This window comes from Pteropus vampyrus, unplaced genomic scaffold, assembly GCF_000151845.1.
Source record: "Pteropus vampyrus isolate Shadow unplaced genomic scaffold, Pvam_2.0 Scaffold141, whole genome shotgun sequence".
In the NCBI taxonomy this organism is placed as follows: domain Eukaryota; kingdom Metazoa; phylum Chordata; class Mammalia; order Chiroptera; family Pteropodidae; genus Pteropus; species Pteropus vampyrus.
In genome coordinates, this window is record NW_011888922.1 from 3,102,685 (window position 1) to 3,122,047 (window position 19,363).

The 19,363-nt window shown below is 48.6% G+C and overlaps 1 protein-coding gene across 1 annotated transcript in view; it reads left to right on the forward strand.

The window, feature by feature from the left end:
- The first annotated feature begins 7,896 nt into the window (after positions 1-7,896).
- LOC105297649 (olfactory guanylyl cyclase GC-D-like) overlaps positions 7,897-19,363 on the forward strand; it is a 34,709-nt gene continuing 23,242 nt past the window's right edge. Inside the window, exons 1-8 of the mRNA XM_011368433.2 lie at positions 7,897-7,942; positions 8,024-8,755; positions 12,208-12,503; positions 14,287-14,641; positions 15,555-15,639; positions 16,335-16,431; positions 16,516-16,644; positions 17,989-18,069. Coding sequence (XP_011366735.1) covers positions 7,897-7,942; positions 8,024-8,755; positions 12,208-12,503; positions 14,287-14,641; positions 15,555-15,639; positions 16,335-16,431; positions 16,516-16,644; positions 17,989-18,069 — 1,821 coding nt within the window. The remainder of the gene's footprint in view (positions 7,943-8,023; positions 8,756-12,207; positions 12,504-14,286; positions 14,642-15,554; positions 15,640-16,334; positions 16,432-16,515; positions 16,645-17,988; positions 18,070-19,363) is intronic.

The following is a 19,363-nucleotide window of genomic DNA, read 5'->3' on the forward strand; positions in this document are numbered from 1 at the left end:
TTTAATAAGTGCCAAGCAGAGTCTTGGGGGCCCAGATATGAATAAGACAGGGAAGGGCTGTCCTATCTCATAGGAGTGTGATGATTAAATAAATCATTACATGTTAAGCACCTAGAACAGTCCTAACTGAATGTGTATAGTATGTTTGCTATTTTGATTATCCTGACTGTTTCAAAGGCTCTATGGATGTTTTTTATTGGTACTTCATGTTGGTGACACTTCTTGACTATCTGGGGTTGATGAGGACAGAGGCTCGCTCTTTTGGCAGAGAAAGTAGAACAAGGGCCAGAGTGTTGAGGTCAGAGGGAGGCAGATTCTCAACTCAACAGGACAGAAACTTTACTAGCTAAGTGACCTACAACTGGACAGCCAACCCAGGGAGCATTGAGTGGCCAGTGACTAGTGGAAATGTGCAAACATGGTTGGAGCTACCACAGGGAGTTCCTGCCCTGTCTGAGAGGTGGCATAGAGACCACTTAAAGCTCCTTCTTCAGTTAAGGGCTTCCATTTTTCTGGGACAGATGGAGTGAACTCTAGCATCCCTGGAGAAAGTCCCCAAGATGGGGAGGAACCAACCAGGGCAGTACTGCTTCCTGTCCATGGCCACTAGAGCATCTGGCTGCCACCTCCTGGTCTCAACTCTGATGCCAGGCAACTGCCCTCTGCTTGTGTCCAAGACCTAGAAGACTAGTGCAGACTTGGCTACCCTTTCTGGTCCTACACATGCACTCTTCCCAACTTGCCTCAGTCAACTGTCCCAGTAGATGCTGTGGCGTAGAACCAAACCTTCCCTGCCAAACCTTGTCCAAATGGCAGATTTACAAGCAAAATAAACAGTTGTGGTGGTGGTAAGCCTTTAAGTTTGAGGTGTTTCCTAGTATTAAATAACTAGAGCACAACACCTCCTTGAATCCTTCCTTGCCTCTGCCCAGGCAGTTCATCCCTTCCTTTGGCTCTGAACACACTTTGTACTTTCTTCTATAAGAGCTGTTATTGCCACAGGACGTTCCCTCTGGAGGCAAACACCAGATCATGGCCCCCATAGAAACCATGTCTGATTGCAGGGCTGGGCACCCAGGACAAATTGCTTAAAGGCTAAGTTTGGTCAGATGAATCCTGGCAAGAGCAGGGCCTGAAAGGCTGGGGATATTGGGTGAATGGCAGAGCAGAATGTGTGGGGCCTTAGCTGGGGGTAGACCACTGTGAATAGAGTCTCCTGAGGTCTTTGGATGCCCACTGCGGGAGGTGCCAAGTCAGGTAAATGGACAAACTTCAGAAATAGCATGTCTTCCAAATGAAAGGAGATTTGGACTCAAGTTTGATCCCAGGCCTGCTTGTCAACTGTGTGTGTTGACCCTGACCTTTTCCTTTCAGGCATGTAGCCAACATCTGGATGTACCTGAACTCTCTGGTTTGCACATTTGCTTGTGTCACTTTTTTTTTTTTTCTTAGGTGACCTCCTACAATCTGCTCCTGGGAAAACCTCCCTTTCTTCAAAGCCTCATGGGCTAAAGCTGCCTGACCCCTGACTCTTTCAGGGTAAAATGGTTGTGCCGATATCTTCCATTTGCCCATCTAGATCCTCTGTCTGCTCTTCCCAACCCCTTCTGGGCCCCAAGAAGCTGGTTTGTATGAACAATATCACTGGGGTCTCTTGCCTCATTGAATGAGGTTGAAATGCCAGAACTTCCTTGGAACACTATGAAGGAAAAAGTCTGAAGGCTCAGGAAAATGGACACGTAGATCTATTGCATGCCACCTGCTCACACCCTTAAGAGAAGCTGAAGACACTCCCTTCACCAAAGCATTAAGGAATATATTCATGGCAGTGTGAGTGTGTGTGGAGGGCCTGTCACCATCCTTGAAAAGCTCCATAGTGGTTGCCCCTCGTAAGCCAGAGGGTGCCAAAGTGGGTGTGATAATGGAAGTTCCTGATCTCACTGTGAATAATGGAAGTCCAGATAGATGGCAGCACTTAACCATTATAAACAAGATGAACACAATTACCGTAATAAGCCACAGATATGGAGTGGTTATTGGCTATTGGAATGCTTTAGGAATCGTGGTAATAGCTAATTTATTACAGGGTCCCAAGAGGGGAAACACATGGAAGCCTTCCAAGGTGTTGCTAGACATATATAGAAAGAAAATTTCTAGGTATGCTGGGTAGAAACCTATCCTGAGTCATCACTACGTGGATGTGTTGCCTCTTACCCAGGTCTCAGACTCAGCAGCTCACAGGTTCAGAGTGCTGACTGAGCAGGATTCTGGGTCCCTTTGAGGAAAATGTATATCATAAATTTCTTTCCAAGGGGTTCTGGGGTTACTTACCAGGGTGACTGTTCTCCGGGAAAAGAGAAATACTCAGACCATCCAGGAAGTTGCTAGATACTGGCTTTGAAGAAGCGAGCTGCCATGAATCTTACTGCCAACAACTTGAGGGAGTTTGGAAGGGACCCGTCCCTACTCAAACCTCCAAATGAGAACTCAGCCTTGACTGACACCTTGATTGCAGCCTGTGAGACTCTGACAGAGGTCCCGGTTAAACCGTGCCCAGACTTCTGACCTACAGAAACTGGAATATATGTGTGTTAAGTTGCTAAGGTTGTGGTAATTTGTTATACAACATGGAAAACTAATATAATGCATGGTATTTAAAAATACTGGTTTTATTTAGAAAAAATTAGAATACTGAATGCTGAAGAGAATATAATGAAACTTGTACACTGTTAATGGGTATTAACACTTTTTTTTTTCATATAAAAGTTTTTAAACATACACAAAAGTAGGAAGAATAGTGTTATGAACCCAAGTACAACCATTGCCTAGATTCAAAAATTAAGGTTTTTCTATATTTCATTTATCCCGCCTTTTGTATAATAATTTCAAATAAATCCCAGACATCATGTCATTTCCCCTACATACATTCAAGTATACATACTTGAGAAAATGTCTAATTTCTTACATAACTTCCTTGCCATTATCACACTCTGAAAAACTTAAAAACAACCTGTATCAGCTAATGCTCAGTCCATATTCAAATAGCTCCAGTTATCTAAAAAATATCTTGACTCAATACATTTTTTTTTGGAACTTACAATATAAAGCAGTATGTAACAAGAGCCTTAATATTGTTCCTATTCTTTGATACCAGTATGGCTATTCCTGAGAATTTATCATAAAGAAAAATTCAAAAGATGAAAAATCATATCTATTAAAGAATTATTTATAATGGTGAGAAATTGCAAACAAATCAGTTATATAGTGTATCAGTCAGGGTACACTCTGGAAAACAGTCCTTACCAGCAGTTCAATAGTAGGAAATTAGAATGGGGAAGTGACTGCAAAGTTGTTGGGATATGAAACAGTTCAGAGATTGGTAACAGCAAGATGCCTCTCCTACACCTGGTGGTGAGAAGAGACAAAGGGAGGAAGGAGGTTGGGATACCTACAGCCTTTTTTGGAGAGAGAGAGAGAGAGAGAGAGAGAGAGAGAGAGAGAGAGAGAGAGAGAAAGAGAGAGAGAGAGAGAATCTCCGGGCTTCTCCCTTTCTTCTGTCTTCCAGTTTCCTGTGAGTGTTTCCTATTGGCTCAATCTGACTGAGGCCAGTGGCAAAGGATGCTGGGAAGTGAAGTTTTCAGGGTCAGTTCCCTGGGGGATAGATAACCTCTCTCTTGGGAGCCCAGTCAGCTTTGGGCAGGTCAGAGAATGGATCTGAGAGCAAGCAGGCATATGTCTGGCACATCAACAGGGGCCCTAAAACCCTTCCAGAACGGAATAAGGGCTAAATAAAAATATCCAACGAAAAGATAATTACTAAGTTATGACACATGTACTGAATGTGTTCCTTAACCAATGAAATTATAATGATAAAAATTGTATAGCAATATGGAAAACACATATTGAATTATACTATAATGTTATTATCTTTCTCTATTTTTTCTTTTTTATATCACTTATCACTTTCTTTAACATAAAAAACAAATCTACTTTATCATGTTTATTGTTTGTTGACTCACACGTCACTCCCTACCCCTGATATAAAGTTAGCTCTGCGAGGGGCAAAATCTTTGGGGCATTTTTGTTTCTTTTTTTAGCTTTATTCATTTAATTTGTATGTGTCAAAATACACTTTTATTTCCAAAATAGTAGGTTTGGGGGTTTTTTCTTTGTTGATGTATCTCAAGTGAACAGTGCCCGAAACATAACTGGTGCTCAGTAAATATTGTTGAATGAATAAAGAGATGTGAAGAAGGCAAAATATAACACCCATTTCATAAGATTGTTGTAAGGGTTAAATGAGATTGCGTATGTAGGATCCCTACCACATAGTAGATACTTAGTGTACTTAGCGAAGGTTAATTTCACTTAGGTAGAAAAGAGCAGGTGGAGAAAGAATTGAAAGTCCACTGATTCATCCTCTGTGCTGTATTTTCCTTATCTTTAAAGTGGGAACACATTAATAATAATACCTATCTCAGAGGATTGAATCAATGGTGTTCAGCATAGGCTTGGCACATAATGCTCAATAATGCTGCTTTCTTTAGTGCTGGCTCATCCCTTCCTCCTGGGAGTCCCAGCCAGTCTGGAGCTGTCCGGAGTGCTGAAGACATTCTCCTTCCCTCAGGTCCTCTCTCCTTCATTTTCTCCTTCCTTTCTGGCCTGGCTCCCCAGAGCCTTAGGGTTTGAACAGATCAAATTTTCCAAGTGGCTTCTTCAGGCCCCTGCGGGGGACAGGGAGAGAATGAGCCATATATAAAGCACTTCCCAGGCAGGAGTCTCTGGAAGCTGAAAGGCAGCAGGAGTGGTGACTGCACAGGTGGTGGTGGCAATGGGAGCTCCCCAGGCCAGAGCCTGTTTGAAGAGTTTGACATCGGAGGGCCCTGGTGCAAGAACCTTAGGATCCCCAAAGAGGCAGTGAATCAGCCCCAGCTGCAAAACATGGCAGGTGGGTCTTCAGGAAGCTTGCCCTGAAGGAAGGCAAGAAGGACCAGGTTGGGGGTCAGGAGAGTTACCTTTCGCTACAGAGGTTGAAGGAAAACCCTATCTTCCTTCCCTGGGTTCCTATCACCTTCTCTATTTTGGTCATTTGTCTGTTAATGCAGCTAAAGGAATCTTTATCTTTCGGGGTTATGATAGTATGGAGTACTACTTAACTCCATGAACTTGCCTCTGAGCCAAGCAATCTGTGGCTAATCCTTGGTGTCCATCTCTTTGAGTGTAAAAATACAAATGGTCTCTCCCCAGGAGTGTGACGTATTAACCCATTGTGCTGGAGGTGACATTGGCAGCCCACATATTCCTGGGGGAAGGGTTACGAGAGGGGACATGGCCAGCTTCAGAGACAAAAGTCACCTATTTCCTGATTTTTATTGACAACTAGAACATCAGAACTGAAGGATCTCTGGAGACCTAAACATCTAAACTAAGTCCTCCCTATATAGATGGGAAAAACTGCAGCACAAAAAGAGGTGTAGACTCCAACCCACAAATCAGCAGCAGAGCTGGGACTAAAGTGAGCTCCTGACCTGGCCCCAGGCTGAGCCTGCTACAGGCCTGAGCCTTCTGTGAGTCCCTGCAGCCCATCAGCAAGAGAATCCCTGGGACACTGAGCGCTGCCAGCAGGACCACAGGGCCAGGGGATCCTGCTGCTGCTTTGAAGGACTGAAAGAAAGCTCTTCTAATTTCCCCTTTCTGTGCCTCAGTTTCCCCATATGTACTCAGAGGAGTTGGTTTAGATGTTCAGATCTTCAGGGATCCTTCAGCTCTGATTTTTCTAGGTGTTCAATAAAAAAGGTAATTTTGCCCTTGGCTGGGAGGTGAAAAGTCAAGCCCTGGTCCCAACTCAGCCTTAACTTTTGGTGAGACCTCAGACAAGTTGCCATTCCAACCAGAGTCAGCTTCTTCCCCTGAAAAAGAGGGTAAGAGGTCACTTCTCAGGGCCTCTGGGAGGACAGGCAAAGCAGTGGATCACAGGTGCTTTGGAAAGTGCAAATTGAGGGGAGATGTGGCTGTCATTAACATCAGCCGCATATGCTTATGTTCGTAACCAGGAATGATTAGCTCTCTGTGAGCCCGGAACTCACCCAGCTGCTCTGAGGGGCTCATCTGGAGAGGTGGGGATGTTAGGAGACCACTTAGAGCATCACAGCAGAAGAGAAGGAAGGGTACAGAGGGCCCCTCAGAGGTTGACAGAAGAGCAGCCACCCCCAAGTCCCTGGACCTGAGCTGGGAGAACGGTAGCATCACAGGCCCGAAGGAACCACGGTCGGCCAGCCCTGCAAACTGGCTTCTTTAACAGATAAGGAGGCTGAGGCTTTGAGAGGGGCAAGGGCAGGACTGGACTGAAATTTGGACCTTAACCTCCCTGTCCAGCTCTCTTTACACTACAACGCACCTGCCTCCCCTCTAGGATCCAAAGATAGCGACAATGATGATGGTGATCACTGTCATTTAGTATGTACCTATTTACTTCCATTTAGTGAGTACTACTTACCTACTTAGCACAACATCTCCATTGTAGATACTCTACTCATTTCAGTCCTCACCACAACTCTTCCAGATAGCTCTTCCCATCTCTACTTTACAGACAAGGAAACTGAGGCGCCGAGAAGTTAAGCGCCTTGCCCCAGGTTAGGAGCTAGTGAGTCCTAAAATCAGGATTTAATCCTCTGTGAGAGTTCAAGGTCTTTCTTATTCCTCTGCTTGGAACATAATTTCTAAAGAGCTACTCCGCACAGACCATTGCTGTTGGCTTCGGGAGGGCATCCTCTTACTCTCCTGATCTACACTTCCAAGTACAGGCTGGTTCTAGCTGGGTCTCCCCTGGAAGCCCACCCTGAGCCTCTTCAGGAGGACCCCATATCCTCCCCCAACAATCCTGCCTACTGCCTGTACTGTAGTCAGCTCTGCTTTTGGCTCAGACCCACCTCCCTACCAGCCTGGCAGTTTCTGAAGTGTGAGATGGAACCCTTTGCCTTCCTGGGGCACCCACAGTGGAAGGGTGCTGGCTGCATAAGTGGTGCGGGAGGACGTGGCTGAGTCCTGTGGGTGAGAGAGGGGCAATGGCAGGAACGCAAAATGAGGCCAGGCAGGAGTTTCAGGGCTGTAGGATGGGCATCGAGGTCCTGAAACAGTAAAATGAAGTGGGGAATGCCCCAGTCCAAGTGTCTGAGTCAAGGAAGCCCAGTGTGAGTGACAGATGAGCTGAACAGATTTGTCCAAATCCTGTCTCTCTGCCACTCCGTTCAGTTCCCCTTGGTTTCCTCATCTGTACAATGGGAATAAAAAGACATTCATCTGCCCAGGGCTATAAGGGGATCAGAGATTTGACTTTGCACACACAATGTGAACCCTCTAGCCGCAGATACACAATGCGGGAGCTACAGTACCCAGGCCCTGCTTATGATATAGGGCCCACGGAATCTGGCAGAGTCAAGTGCTGTGAAATGGTGCTGGGCTTGAGGTTAAGAAGCAAGGGAGGCTCAGAAGAGCACCAGGAGAACTTGGCCCACCTTGGAGGATGACTGCAGGAAGAATTCATAGTAACAGATTGTAAGAGGCAGGGTTTACTGAACGCCTAAGTACCAGGGACTGTGCTAAGTGCTTCACATTATGTCATTTAATCATCACATTAACTTTATAAAGTAAGTTTCATTATCCACATTTTACAGAAGAGGAAAGTGAGGCTTCAGAGATTGGCCTAGGGCCACTCGAATGGGAAGCAGTGAGCAGGTCTGGTCAGCTCGGACTCCAGAGCCCATACGCCAAGCCATTGAGCTCCAGCCCAGGACCCTGCATAGACATCATGAGGCTGTTAACCAGTCCTGGGGAGGATATTAGCCCCCAAATGCTGGAGTCCTCAGACATCATGGGTCCAAATCTCTCATTTTACCAATGAGGAAGCTGAAGTTCCTGGAGGAGGTATCTGCCTCAAAATCATGTAGGAAGCACTGACAGAAAATGCTAGAAAGGAAACCTTTTTCTTATTCCCCAGGACTGCAGGGGTGCTTGTACCCTGAAGGTTGGTACTGGAAGCTGCCACTCAGAAAGACCTGCCCGCCCTGCCGGAGCCCATGGGGGTCTACTCTTGGCCATTCAAAAACTGTCCCTTCTCTACCCCTTCTCTCTGTGGTGCTTTGGGGTGCCCTCCTGGGGGCTGGCTCTCTCCCTGATCTTGCCTGGGGGGCAAGGACATTCACCTTGGGGGTACTGGGTCCCTGGGACTGTGACCCAATCTTTGCCCAGGCTCTCCCCAATGCTGCTGCCCAGCTGGCTGTGGACCGAGCCAATCAGGACTCCTCGCTGGTGCTGGGCTGGCGGCTGGCTTCCGTGGTCCTCCCCACGGGCTGTGACACCCTTCATGCCCTGACCACATTCCTGGCCCACAAGAACACAGTAGCCGCTTTTGTGGGTCCTGTCAATCCTGGTTACTGCCCAGCAGCAGCCCTGCTGGCCCAGGGCTGGGACAAGACCCTCTTCTCCTGGGCATGTGGGGCTCCAGAGGGAGGAGGTAAGCTGGTGCCCACCTTGCCTTCAGCTGCTCAAGTGCTGCTGTCTATCATGAGATACTTTGGCTGGGCTCGTGTGGCCATTGTGTCCTCTCACCAGGACATCTGGGTGGCTACGGCCCGAGAGGTAGCCATGACTCTCAGGACACACGGGCTGCCTGTGGGGCTGGTGACCTCTCTGGGACCTGGGGAGCAGGGGGCCACAGAGGTCCTGAAGCAGCTCTGCAGCGTAGACGGCCTGAAAAGTAAGTGTATGTGGTGCCTTCTTTCTACGGGCAGCCTGGACTTCATATGGTGGTTGATGGAGAGTTTCCTTGGCGTCAGACACTGGCTGAGCACTTGACAATGGCCCCACATTTAACCTCCTGGCAGCCATGTGAGCTGGTCCTGCTGAGGTCTGCACTTTGCAGCTCAGATAAGGGAAGTAATATGTCCAAGTCACACAGTCGGCATTTGGCGCAGCCAGATATTTGAGCTCTGATTCGAATGTTAGTTGTGAAATGGGAGACAAGGGCTTTGTTCTTGCCTGGTACGATGAAGGAAACGAAAGAGTAGAAGTACCTGAGCCTCGGGAAAGGAGTTAGAGCCATTCTTAGTTTCACAGTGACTGGTCTCTAAGGGATGACTGTGGAGTGGAGGGACAGGTTTGTAAGCCGGCGGTTATGACAGAGAAGTCAAGACCATCCCAGGGAGCAGAAGCCTGGTGATCTGGAGGAGGCATGGGGCTGGGCCCTGGGAGATCTGAGGAGGCTTCCTGGAGGAGGCATGGAGGAATGGGGTATAGGGGAGGCAGCACCAAAAAGACACAAGAAACCTGAGAATTAATCTACACTGGGGTTTTTTGAACTGTGAGTCATTTGTGTCAAGAAACCAGTCTGGTGAATCAAGACTAGCATTACAAACAAGGGAAGAAAAAGAATGAATAGAAAGCAATAGAGAAGACTGGAATTGAGTGGAATAGAATGAAATAGAATCAAAGTAGTGAATATGAGAGTGCATTGCAGATAACAGGAGAGAGTCTCGTTCTGTGAAACTTCCCTTCAGTTTTGTGAAAATCAATTTTATACACTCAGCTATGAGAGCATACCAAAGTAAGACGTATTTATTACATCTTGAGTACTGGCAACGCAGTTTGAAAGCCACCGAGACTAACCACCAAGTGTTCTAGATTTGAGGGAGTTGAAGCCAGCACCAGTGAGGAGGAGTGGGTTGGGCAGTCCCTGAGCTCTGGTGGCCAGTTAGTGAGTTAGAGCAGAGTGGAGCATGAGACGTGGCTCAGGTGTGCCCACTGCCACTCAGGAATGGTGCCTCACTTCTGTGAGCCCCAGTCTTCCAGCAAGTGAAATGGGGATAATAAAACCTATCTCACAGGGTCACAAGGAGCAGACAGATATATGTGACTGAGTGTTTTGTAAACACCTTTCAATCAAGAGTCACTGAGCGCTGTTCTGTGCCTGACCCTGGCTGGGCTAGGGAGGAAATGGCTGGGCCCCAGCAGTGAGGAGCTTGAGTTTGACAGGAGACAGATACCTATACAGGTGACAGAGGAGCCCAGAGGCTAGGGGAGTTGATCTACTTAAAGGTGAGCAGGGATTCACAGGGAAGGTGACATCAGGGCAGGGCATGAAAATGAGAAATCAATTGCAGGTGGGAATGAGAGGGGATGCATTCTGAGCGGAGGGATCAGCTAGTGCAAAGGGACAGAGGCAGCATGTTAATGGGACTAGCAGAATGAACAGGTCACTTCTGTGTGGCTGGAGCACAGTGGAAGTGGGTAGGGGGAACCTCATCAGACTCCTTCTCCACCCTGTTTCAGGGGATTGAGTCCTAGCCACGGGAGCCAGGAGGCAGAGTGGTTACGGGTACATTTTCTGGAATCAGATTGCCAGGACCCCACTCCTGGCCGCACCTCCTACCAGCTGTGTGACTTCAGGCAAGTCACTAAACCTCTCCGTGCTATAGTTTCCTCATCAATAATATGAGGCTAACAAAAGCCCCTACTTCACAGGGTTGTGAAGATGAAATGGACTATGGCAGATAAAGGGATTACAACAATGCCGCTAGTGCAGTGAGCCCTGTTTACAATCAGTAGAGGCTTTTACCCTTTAATTGACCCACATGTGCAGATCAGCGCTCCCTTGTGGCCAAGTGCAGAACACGGTTCTGACTTCTGAAAGAAGGGAGATTTGGTGAGAAGTTGAACAGAAACCTGGCAGAGACGGGGTAAAGGAAGCCCTGGTTCTGTTTCCCCCCAGTCCTGTGGAGCTCTCTTCGAGGGCCCTCCCCATTATTCTGGGGGCAAGAGCAGGTGGCTCCTGCCCATGGCTTACATAGCATGGCCACCCAGGGGCTCAGCAGAGGCAGGGGCTCCAGGTTCTTACTTCTACATGCCCCTCGGCCTTCCTTGGTTGCTCCATGTTCTGCATTTTCTGGAGAAAGAGATTGCAGTAGGAACGTGGGCCACATCCAAAGAAAGTGGTGGCCCTTTTTTGGTGGGCGTTGCAGCCCTGGTCAGGTACCTAAGATGCAGAGAACCTTTACTTTGGGCAGATATGTGGGACCCTTACCTTGGGCAGGGCTCCCTTCTGTCCTTGGTGCCTGGGGGTGAAATTGGCTGCCTTATTACCTAGGGCTGATTTCTTTTACTATGGTAAAGGGGAATGCATTCGTGTCTGCTTAGACCTTGAGGATGCCACCCAGGGCCACAGTCGGGATTACAAACTGATGGTACATGAAAAAACAAAATGCAGTCTATCCATAGAGTGGAATATTGAGCAGCCATAAGAGTGAATGAAATACTGATTCATGCTACAACGTGGACGAACCCGGAGAACATTATGTTAGTGAAAGAAGAAAATAGCCACAAAGGACCACATACTGTATGATCCCACTTATGTGAAATGTCCCGATTAGGCAAATCGATAGAAATAGAAAGTAGATGAGTGGCTTACTGGGGTTAGGGGGAAGGAGTAATGGGGAGTGGCTGCTAATGGGTACAAGGTTGCTTTTTGGGATGATGAAAATGTTCTAGAATTAAATAGTAGTGATGGTTACACAACCGTGTATATACGCTGAGTTGTACACTTTTAAAGGCTGTATTTGATGGTATATGAATTATCTCAATTTTTTAAAAGGCTTAAAAAAGCAGATGACAGCCTAGGAGCCAGACTACCCAGGTTTAGATCTGGCCCTGCCACCAAGGGGGTTATATACCTGGGGTAACTCCTTAACTTCCTATGCCTTGGTTTCCTCCTCTGAAAGTAGAATAATGATAAATATACTTCTCAGTACTGTTATCATATCAAATTTGTAAAAGTACTTTAGGACAACACAGAGCAAGCTGTCAATAAATATTAACAATTGTCAGAGTCAGCAGGGCAGAGAGAGGGTGGGAAGTTAGTCAAAATGATTGGGCATGCAGGCCGAAAGGGACATATTAATACAAATCTATCTTCAGTCGAGGGGGATCTTTTTAGCACCAGGCCAAGCCCAGATTTGGTGGCGTTGGCTGTTATCGTTACAGAGGGAACAGATAAAGGGGATAGTCCTCTTTTCCCCAGACTGATAGGGAGGGGTCTGGGCAGTGGCTGCATAGGAGTAGGGAATGAACCTAAGAGTTCTGAGCAGCTCTCCAGGCCAGAGACTTCTGGGTTTCAGAGAAGGCCTGCGAAGGTGAGCCTGTCACCTCTGTCCGCAGTCGTGGTGCTGTGCATGCACTCGGCGCTCCTGGGTGGCTCCGAGCAGACGGCCCTGCTGAGGCGAGTGTGGGCCCAGGGCCTGGCAGATGGAAGGCTGGTCTTCTTGCCCTATGACACCATGCTCTTCTCCCTGCCCTACCGCAACCGCTCCTACCCCGCCCTTGGCCACATGGGGCCCCTGAGAGAAGTCTATGATGCAGTGCTCACCGTCAGCCTGGAGTCTAGTCCCACGGATAAGGCCTTCGAAGCTGCTGGGGCCAATGAAAATGTGGCAGTCCACCTGGAGACACAGCAGGTAGGTCGGTGCAGGCCCTGAGAGCAGGGCTATGGGCTGGTGTGCTCCTCACCCACTCCAGGTCTTCCTGGGCTTGGCCAGCTGCCAACTAGTCCTATCTCCACTGTGGGCATGTGATCCATCCCTTATTTGACAAAGTGACTCTCTACCTAGGCCCTGGTGTACTCTCTCTCTTTTGCTCTCATAGGAGTGTGTGTGTGTGTGTGTGTGTGTGTGTGTGTGTGTGTGTCTTCTTTTTTGTTTTCACTCTTTTGGCTTGCTTGATCAATTCTCCTCTTGTGTCTGTTTTGCTTCTAGTTTTCTGTCGCTGACTCAATTCCTCTAATTCTGATTTCTGGCTTAGCTGCTCTTTCTCTTGCAGCCATTCTTCCTTTCCTTTATCTATATCTCTCTAGCAAATTGTGAAGATCAGAAAGAGAGAGTGTCAGGGATGTGAGAAAGCAGGAAAGTTTGGGATGTCACTGCTGTGAATCTGAAGAGTGTTGGGTGTGGGGTGCAGCTGCCACTCAGTTGTGGCTTATAGAATTCAGCTGCTTGAGTGTCCCTGGGATAGCTGCTTCTTGGTGATAGGAAGATAATGGTGTCTGGAGGTGGTAACAGGGATGCAGATGCTGACGGAGGGTCATTCAACCCATCAGTCATCTGACAAATGTGAATTGAGTTCTCATGTGACACTGTTCCAAGCATCAAAGACACAATAATGGACAAGACAGATCTGGCCTTTGAGGAGCTTCTATTCTGTTAAGGCGAGACAGACAGTAGCCAAACAACCCAGGAACCCAATTCATATAGTGATAACATCATCAAGAAAATAAAACAGGATAAAGTGGCAGAGAGTGGCTAGGACGGAGTAGTGGGCAACAACAGTTAGGACAGGAAGGGAAGCCCACTGTAGAAGGTAGCACTTGAGCCAAGTGTTGAGTGATAAGGAGGCAGCCAGGTGAAGATCTGGGTGAAGAGCAACCAGGCCGGGGAAATAGCAAGCACAAAGGTCCTGAGGCAGCATGAACTCCAATGGCTAGAGGAGCAGGCAGAGGGGAGTGTAGGATGGCTAGATTGTCATGAGGAATGAGGAAAAGGATCTGAGATGAGTGTAGGGCCTGACCATGTGGGGCATTGTAGGCTAGGTTAATAAGTCTGAACTTATAAGTGAAATGGGAAACCATCCGTGGGTTTTAAGTAAGAAAAGGTTTGACTTATGTTAAAAAAAAAAAAATCACTTCTGTTGCTTTATGGGGAATGGCCTGAGAGGGCAGGAAGCAAGTTGGCCCTTAGGAAGCTCCTATGTGGTTCAGGTGAGCAGAGAGAGGGCTCGGACCCAGGTGAAGGAGTAAAGGGGGTGAGAGGTCAATTGGGCTGGGAATAAATTTTGAAAAAGCCAAAGAGACTTGGTGAACTAGAAGAGAGAGATGAGTCAAGAATCAAGCCAAGACTTGAGAGGCACTGTGGTTCTATTTCCTAGAATATGGGAAGCGGGGGGTGGGGTTGGTGTGGTAGAGTCAGGTGAAAACTTACAGAACCAGGAGTTCTGTTTTGGACATATTAGGTAAGTTCGAGATGCCTGTGAGACAGCAGAGTCAGTGGTTGTGGTGGCCATGGAGACTGTGAGGCTGCTTAGTGGGGACAGAGGTAACTGTGGGACCAAAGAGAGGCGTGTGTTGGTGGGGGGGCATTAAGGAGATGATAATTCAAACAATTGCTGCTGGCAGGAGGGCCAGGACTCAGAGATGTCTGGGAGCCTGTGCCATGGGGTTATGGGCTTGAGGGACCTTCTCTTCCACAGGTGTCCCCGCTTTTTGGAACCATCTATGATGCTGTTGTCCTGCTGGCCCATGCCCTGAACCGCTCTGAGAGCCATGGGGCAGGGCTCTTGGGGGCCCACTTAGGGGACCACATAGGGGCTCTGGACGTAGCTGGCTTTAGCCAGAGGATCCGGACGGATGAGAAGGGCAGGAGGCTGGCTCAGTACGTCATTTTGGACACAGATGGTCAAGAAAGCCAACTGGTCCCCACCCACATCTTAGACACTGGCACATGGCAAGTGCAGCCCCTGGGCAGGGCCATACACTTTCCAGGAGGGGCCCCTCCAGCACGTGACTCCAGCTGCTGGTTTGACCCCAATACACTGTGCATGAGAGGTAATTCATCATCCATCCATACACACATCCACCCATCCATCTGTCCATCTGACCATCCATCCATCCATCCATCCATCCATCCATCCATCCATCCATTTATCCATCTATCCATCCATCATTCATTCATAAGGCTTTCCATGTGGACAGTCATATGAGAAGTGGGAATGGGTGCAAAGAAAAGGCTTGACTCTCTATTGAGAAGATTGAACTAAGAGTTGTATAATGCCAGGGAAGGCTAGCAAGGCCTCCTCTCAGCTGAGCAGGGCTAAAACACTCACAGAGTACATGGTCCTAAGCAGCCACTTTTCATCCAACTCCTGGCTTGAGGGCTGGAGATTTAGATTCAGAATTAGGAAGCCTCTTCTAACAGTCAAAGTGAATGACAATAAAGCTGACTGCCAAAACAGGTAGTGAGTGGCCCATTGTAAAGGGCATGCAAGAAGTAGGATAATAATTGACAGGGATACACAACTTTTATCCAGCATCTGCCATGTCCAGGCCCTGTATTAGGTGCCAGAGACACAAAGATATATAAGACGCAGGTCCCGCTGTCCAGCTGCTCTCAGTCTAGCGGGAAAGGACCTGACATCCGGCAGATAAAAGGCCATAGTGTGACCAAGACTGTAATGGGGTCTGAGCAGGGTCCATGAGGTCCAAAAGCAGGGAGCTTGAGGTGAGAACCGAGACAATAATACTGGAAATCAATATCTGTGCCTGATGATCTGTCCGCAGATAGGATTTTCCGTGTCAAGGACCATTCTGAGCCTTATCCCTGGGGAGGGAGCTGGGCAGGGATCATGTCCCTATTTCTCAGAGGAGTACTGAAGAATACATACAGGAGCTGAGTGAAGGGGCCGTATTCCTTGTGCAGTTGTGACTGTCGGGACTCATATCTGCCCAGCTTCCCCCACAGGTACGGAGCCCCCAGGCAGCCTCCTTGCTCTGGCCCTGGCTTGTGTCCTGGTGCTGACCGGCGGGGCTCTCATTTGCCTCATCAGGTGAGAATCTGTGTACTCGCCTCATTTTGCTCCTCTGTGTCCTTGCCCCGCAGGGTCTCTCTCCTGTGTGCACAGCCCTCGCAATCTGCAGGGGGCTTTTCCATCCTCTATCCCAAGACCTCAAGAGTGTCCCATAGTTTTGTCCATCTGAGAACCTTGGTCAGGCTCTGTGAAGGCTGGGTGCCTCTTGGAAGGCTCATTTGAAACTTGGAGAAGAAGCCTGGGACTTGGACAAGACCTGGTCCTCCCTGAGCTACAGGCCACGCATCTATACCATGAGGGCTTGGCCAGGATGACCCCCAGGGACTTTCAGCTTTGAAAACAATTCTTCCTGGATTTGAAGTCCTCTGTGTTCCCTGAGCCTCGGCCACATCTAGGAGGGGCACCCCTCTACTCTCAGCCCTCACCCCAGGCTCTGGCCATCCCATGAGGCCTCTAGGTGTGGGAACACTGAGGCCAGGACCAGCAGGTGCATCAGGCTAACGGTCCAGCCCTGAGCCAAGGCTGAGGGACTTTGTGGAGTGCACTGCTTGGTGGTGCCCTCTCAGCCCAGCTGGGACTGCTGGGGAAATAGGAAAGGAAAAAGGGAGAGGATAGGGGAGAGCTCTGGATTTGAGGCAGGTCCAAGGGGCCAGAGCTAGGGGAGAGTGATGTTCATGCCATCTCTTTTGCCCTGAACTTTCTCTCACTTGCAGATTGGGCATCCAGCAGCTGCGGCTGGCGAGGGCACCCCACAGGATCCTGCTGACGGCCCAGGAGCTCACTTTCATCCATCGGGCCCTAAGCAGACAAGTAGGTGGGGCAGGTGCTGGGCTAGGTGGGCAGGCAGTGGACCAAGGCTCAATCTAGGCTCTTGACCATGTCTGCCCCCTCCAGAGGCTGCATGTGGACAGTGCAAGTGAATCAAGAAGTGCGACGGATGGTGGAAGCCGGAGGTCAGTGTCCCAGGGGTCAGCAAGAAGCCTGCCAGCACCCCAGGAGCCTACCAATGTGGCTCTCTACCAGGTGAGGGCCTCCGCCACTACTATTCCCAGATCTAGAGAGCTGTGGTCAGTTTGGGAGAAGCCAAGGGAACCCACAATCTCTTGGGCCTCTGCATGCCCCACTTCTGTTACAGAATGGGAAATCGAGGCCCAAAGATGGCCAGTGTCCTTCTTGGGTCCCAAAGCAAATTGGTGTCAGGACTAGAAGTGGGAAGCAGGACTCCCGGCTCCTAGTCTGGCATGGTTCACGATCTGACCTTGGGAAAAAATCAGGGCCTGGACACATGGACCTGGCCGCTGCCAGCAGTGGGTCCACCTCAGGGCCTATCTCAGCACATGGTCCAGCCTAGGTCACCCTCCTGCCTGCTTTGGTGAAGGACAGTGAGATCCTGGGTCCCTGAGGCCCTGACATGTGGGGGCAGCACCAACCCCAGAACTGCCTCCTGGCAGAGCCTGGGCCACCAGCTGACAGGGAGGCTGGAAGATCAGAGGTTAGACAGGCAAAATTCTAAAGTTGCTGAGAACACTGCTATTCCCCAGGTGCTGTGTTCTCAAATGCAGCAACTCACTGATGTTCCATTTCTTCTATTCCGTGACTCATGCTTGACGAGCTGAACTAATTGTTTCTACAGGAAATAACATGAAGCTCTTGCTCCTTCTTTTCTACCTTCTCCTCTGGGGAATTCCGGTTTTTTGTTTTTTGTTTTTTGTGTTTTTTTTTTCTTTTCTACTGAAAGGAGGCTTTCATGATGTGCAAAGCATGTTTTATCTGCTCCTTTGAGTTAGCTGACAGGCTGCTGCTGAGGTTGAGGAGGCAGAAATCCACCATTGAGAGGAGAGATGGGCCTGAGCTCACTCTGGGCCTGAGACCTCCACCTCTCCCATCCTCCTCTGTCTTCCCCTAGAGTCCCTGAGCCACAGAACCCCCCTCACCTACAGGGTTTGGTGTATTGTTAGGAGCCTGAGGCCTGCAGAATAAAGTTGACCTTGAGGCCCGGAGCAAACACTTTTATATTCCCCACCTCATTTGCTCCCGTAGTGTGGGTGGGGGTATATCATTTTCACTTTACAGAACTGGAATATGAGGCTTAGAGAACTGAAGTACGTGCCCACGGTCACAGAGCTAGAAAGTGGTGGCGTTAGGACTGGAACTCAGGTCTGTTAGCCAAAGCTGGGCCCTTGGCCCTGCCCAGGCTATAGTAAAGTTCAACTTTTGTTTCTGCTGGCTAGGCTCTGCCAGCCTTGGAGCACAAAAAAAGAGCATGTTTGTGGGGAAGAAGCTGAGGCTGAGAGAGGCTGAGGGATTTGCCCGAAGTCACACGGCTGCGGACGAGCAGTGGATGAACTCTTGTTCTGCCTTGAACAGGGAGAGTGCGTATGGCTGAAGAAGTTTGAAGCTGGCACAGCCCCTGAGCTGCGGCCAAACTGCCTCAGCCTCCTGAGAAAGGTAGGACTGCAGAGGGCCTGGAAGGTGGGCTGGGAGCAGGTGCTGTGAGGAGACCCCCACTGGTCTGGATAGGTTCCTACTCAATGTGGAAGCGTCTAGCTTTAGAAAGGAAGTCCTTCCTGTCATCATGGTCGCTTCCCCACTGTCACACCTTGATCGCAGTCATACACCATCACTGTCACTATCACACACCAGCATACCTAAAGTTATGTCACCACCCCAACAGATTTATTGCCATAACCACCAGAGGCACAGTCTCCCCCACCAGTATCACCACATGCATAATTAATACCTCCATGCCTCCACCCATTTACCTACTTAGTCACTATTCATGGAGCACCACTTGTGTGCCAGGCCATGTTCTGGGTTTGGGAGAGACAGCTATAAAGAGGAGAGACACGGTTCCTTTTCCTGGGGGTTTCAGTCACTTGTCATCTCTAATATCATAAACCCCTTCATCCCTGAGATTGTCACCATCCTGAGAGGCACTGTAGAGTGGAGTACAGAGCACAGGATTTGCGTCAGAAAGGTCCCAGATGGAATTATGCCTCCATAGGGCACGTAGCTTTCCTGTAAAATGGAGCTAATGAAACCACGCAGGGGGATTCTGAGGATTGGAGACAGTATACAAAATAACCTAGCACTGCCCTTGGAAAGTAGCGTGCCTTTGATAAATGATGAATTGCATTATTATTTCCAATGTCGCCACTTTCTGAAGTCAGGTTGGTAGAGATTCAGTGACTGGAGGTTAGGTTAGACATTTCCCAGTGGGCGTCTTACAACCAACGCGTGTAGACGTTTCTTAAAAGAAAAGGCCCTACATGTGATCAAACAAGTTTGGAAATTGCTTAGGTTAGCGATAGAACTTCTCAGACCTTTCGATATGCTCTTCTGGTTCTCTATGACTGTGTAACAACTTACCCCAAAATGTAGTGTCTTAAAGCAACAACTCTCAATACTCTCCCAAATGATTTTATAATATCTTACAATTTTGAAGGTAGGAAATTTGCGCAGGGCTCAGCTGAGCAATTTTTCAGTTCTACTTGGCATTGTCAGGGATCACTCAGTGTATTCAGCTTATAAACAGGCTGTCAGAGGTTGGCAAACTATGGCCCATGGGCCATATCAGGCTCACTGCCTATTTTCATAAAGTTTTATTAGAACACAACCATGCTCATTTGTTCATGTTTTGTCTCTGCTACTTTTGCCCTACAACAGCAGAGGTGGGTATTTGTGACAAAGACTGTATGACCCACAAATTTTTACCATCTGAACTTTTACAGAAAAATTTGCT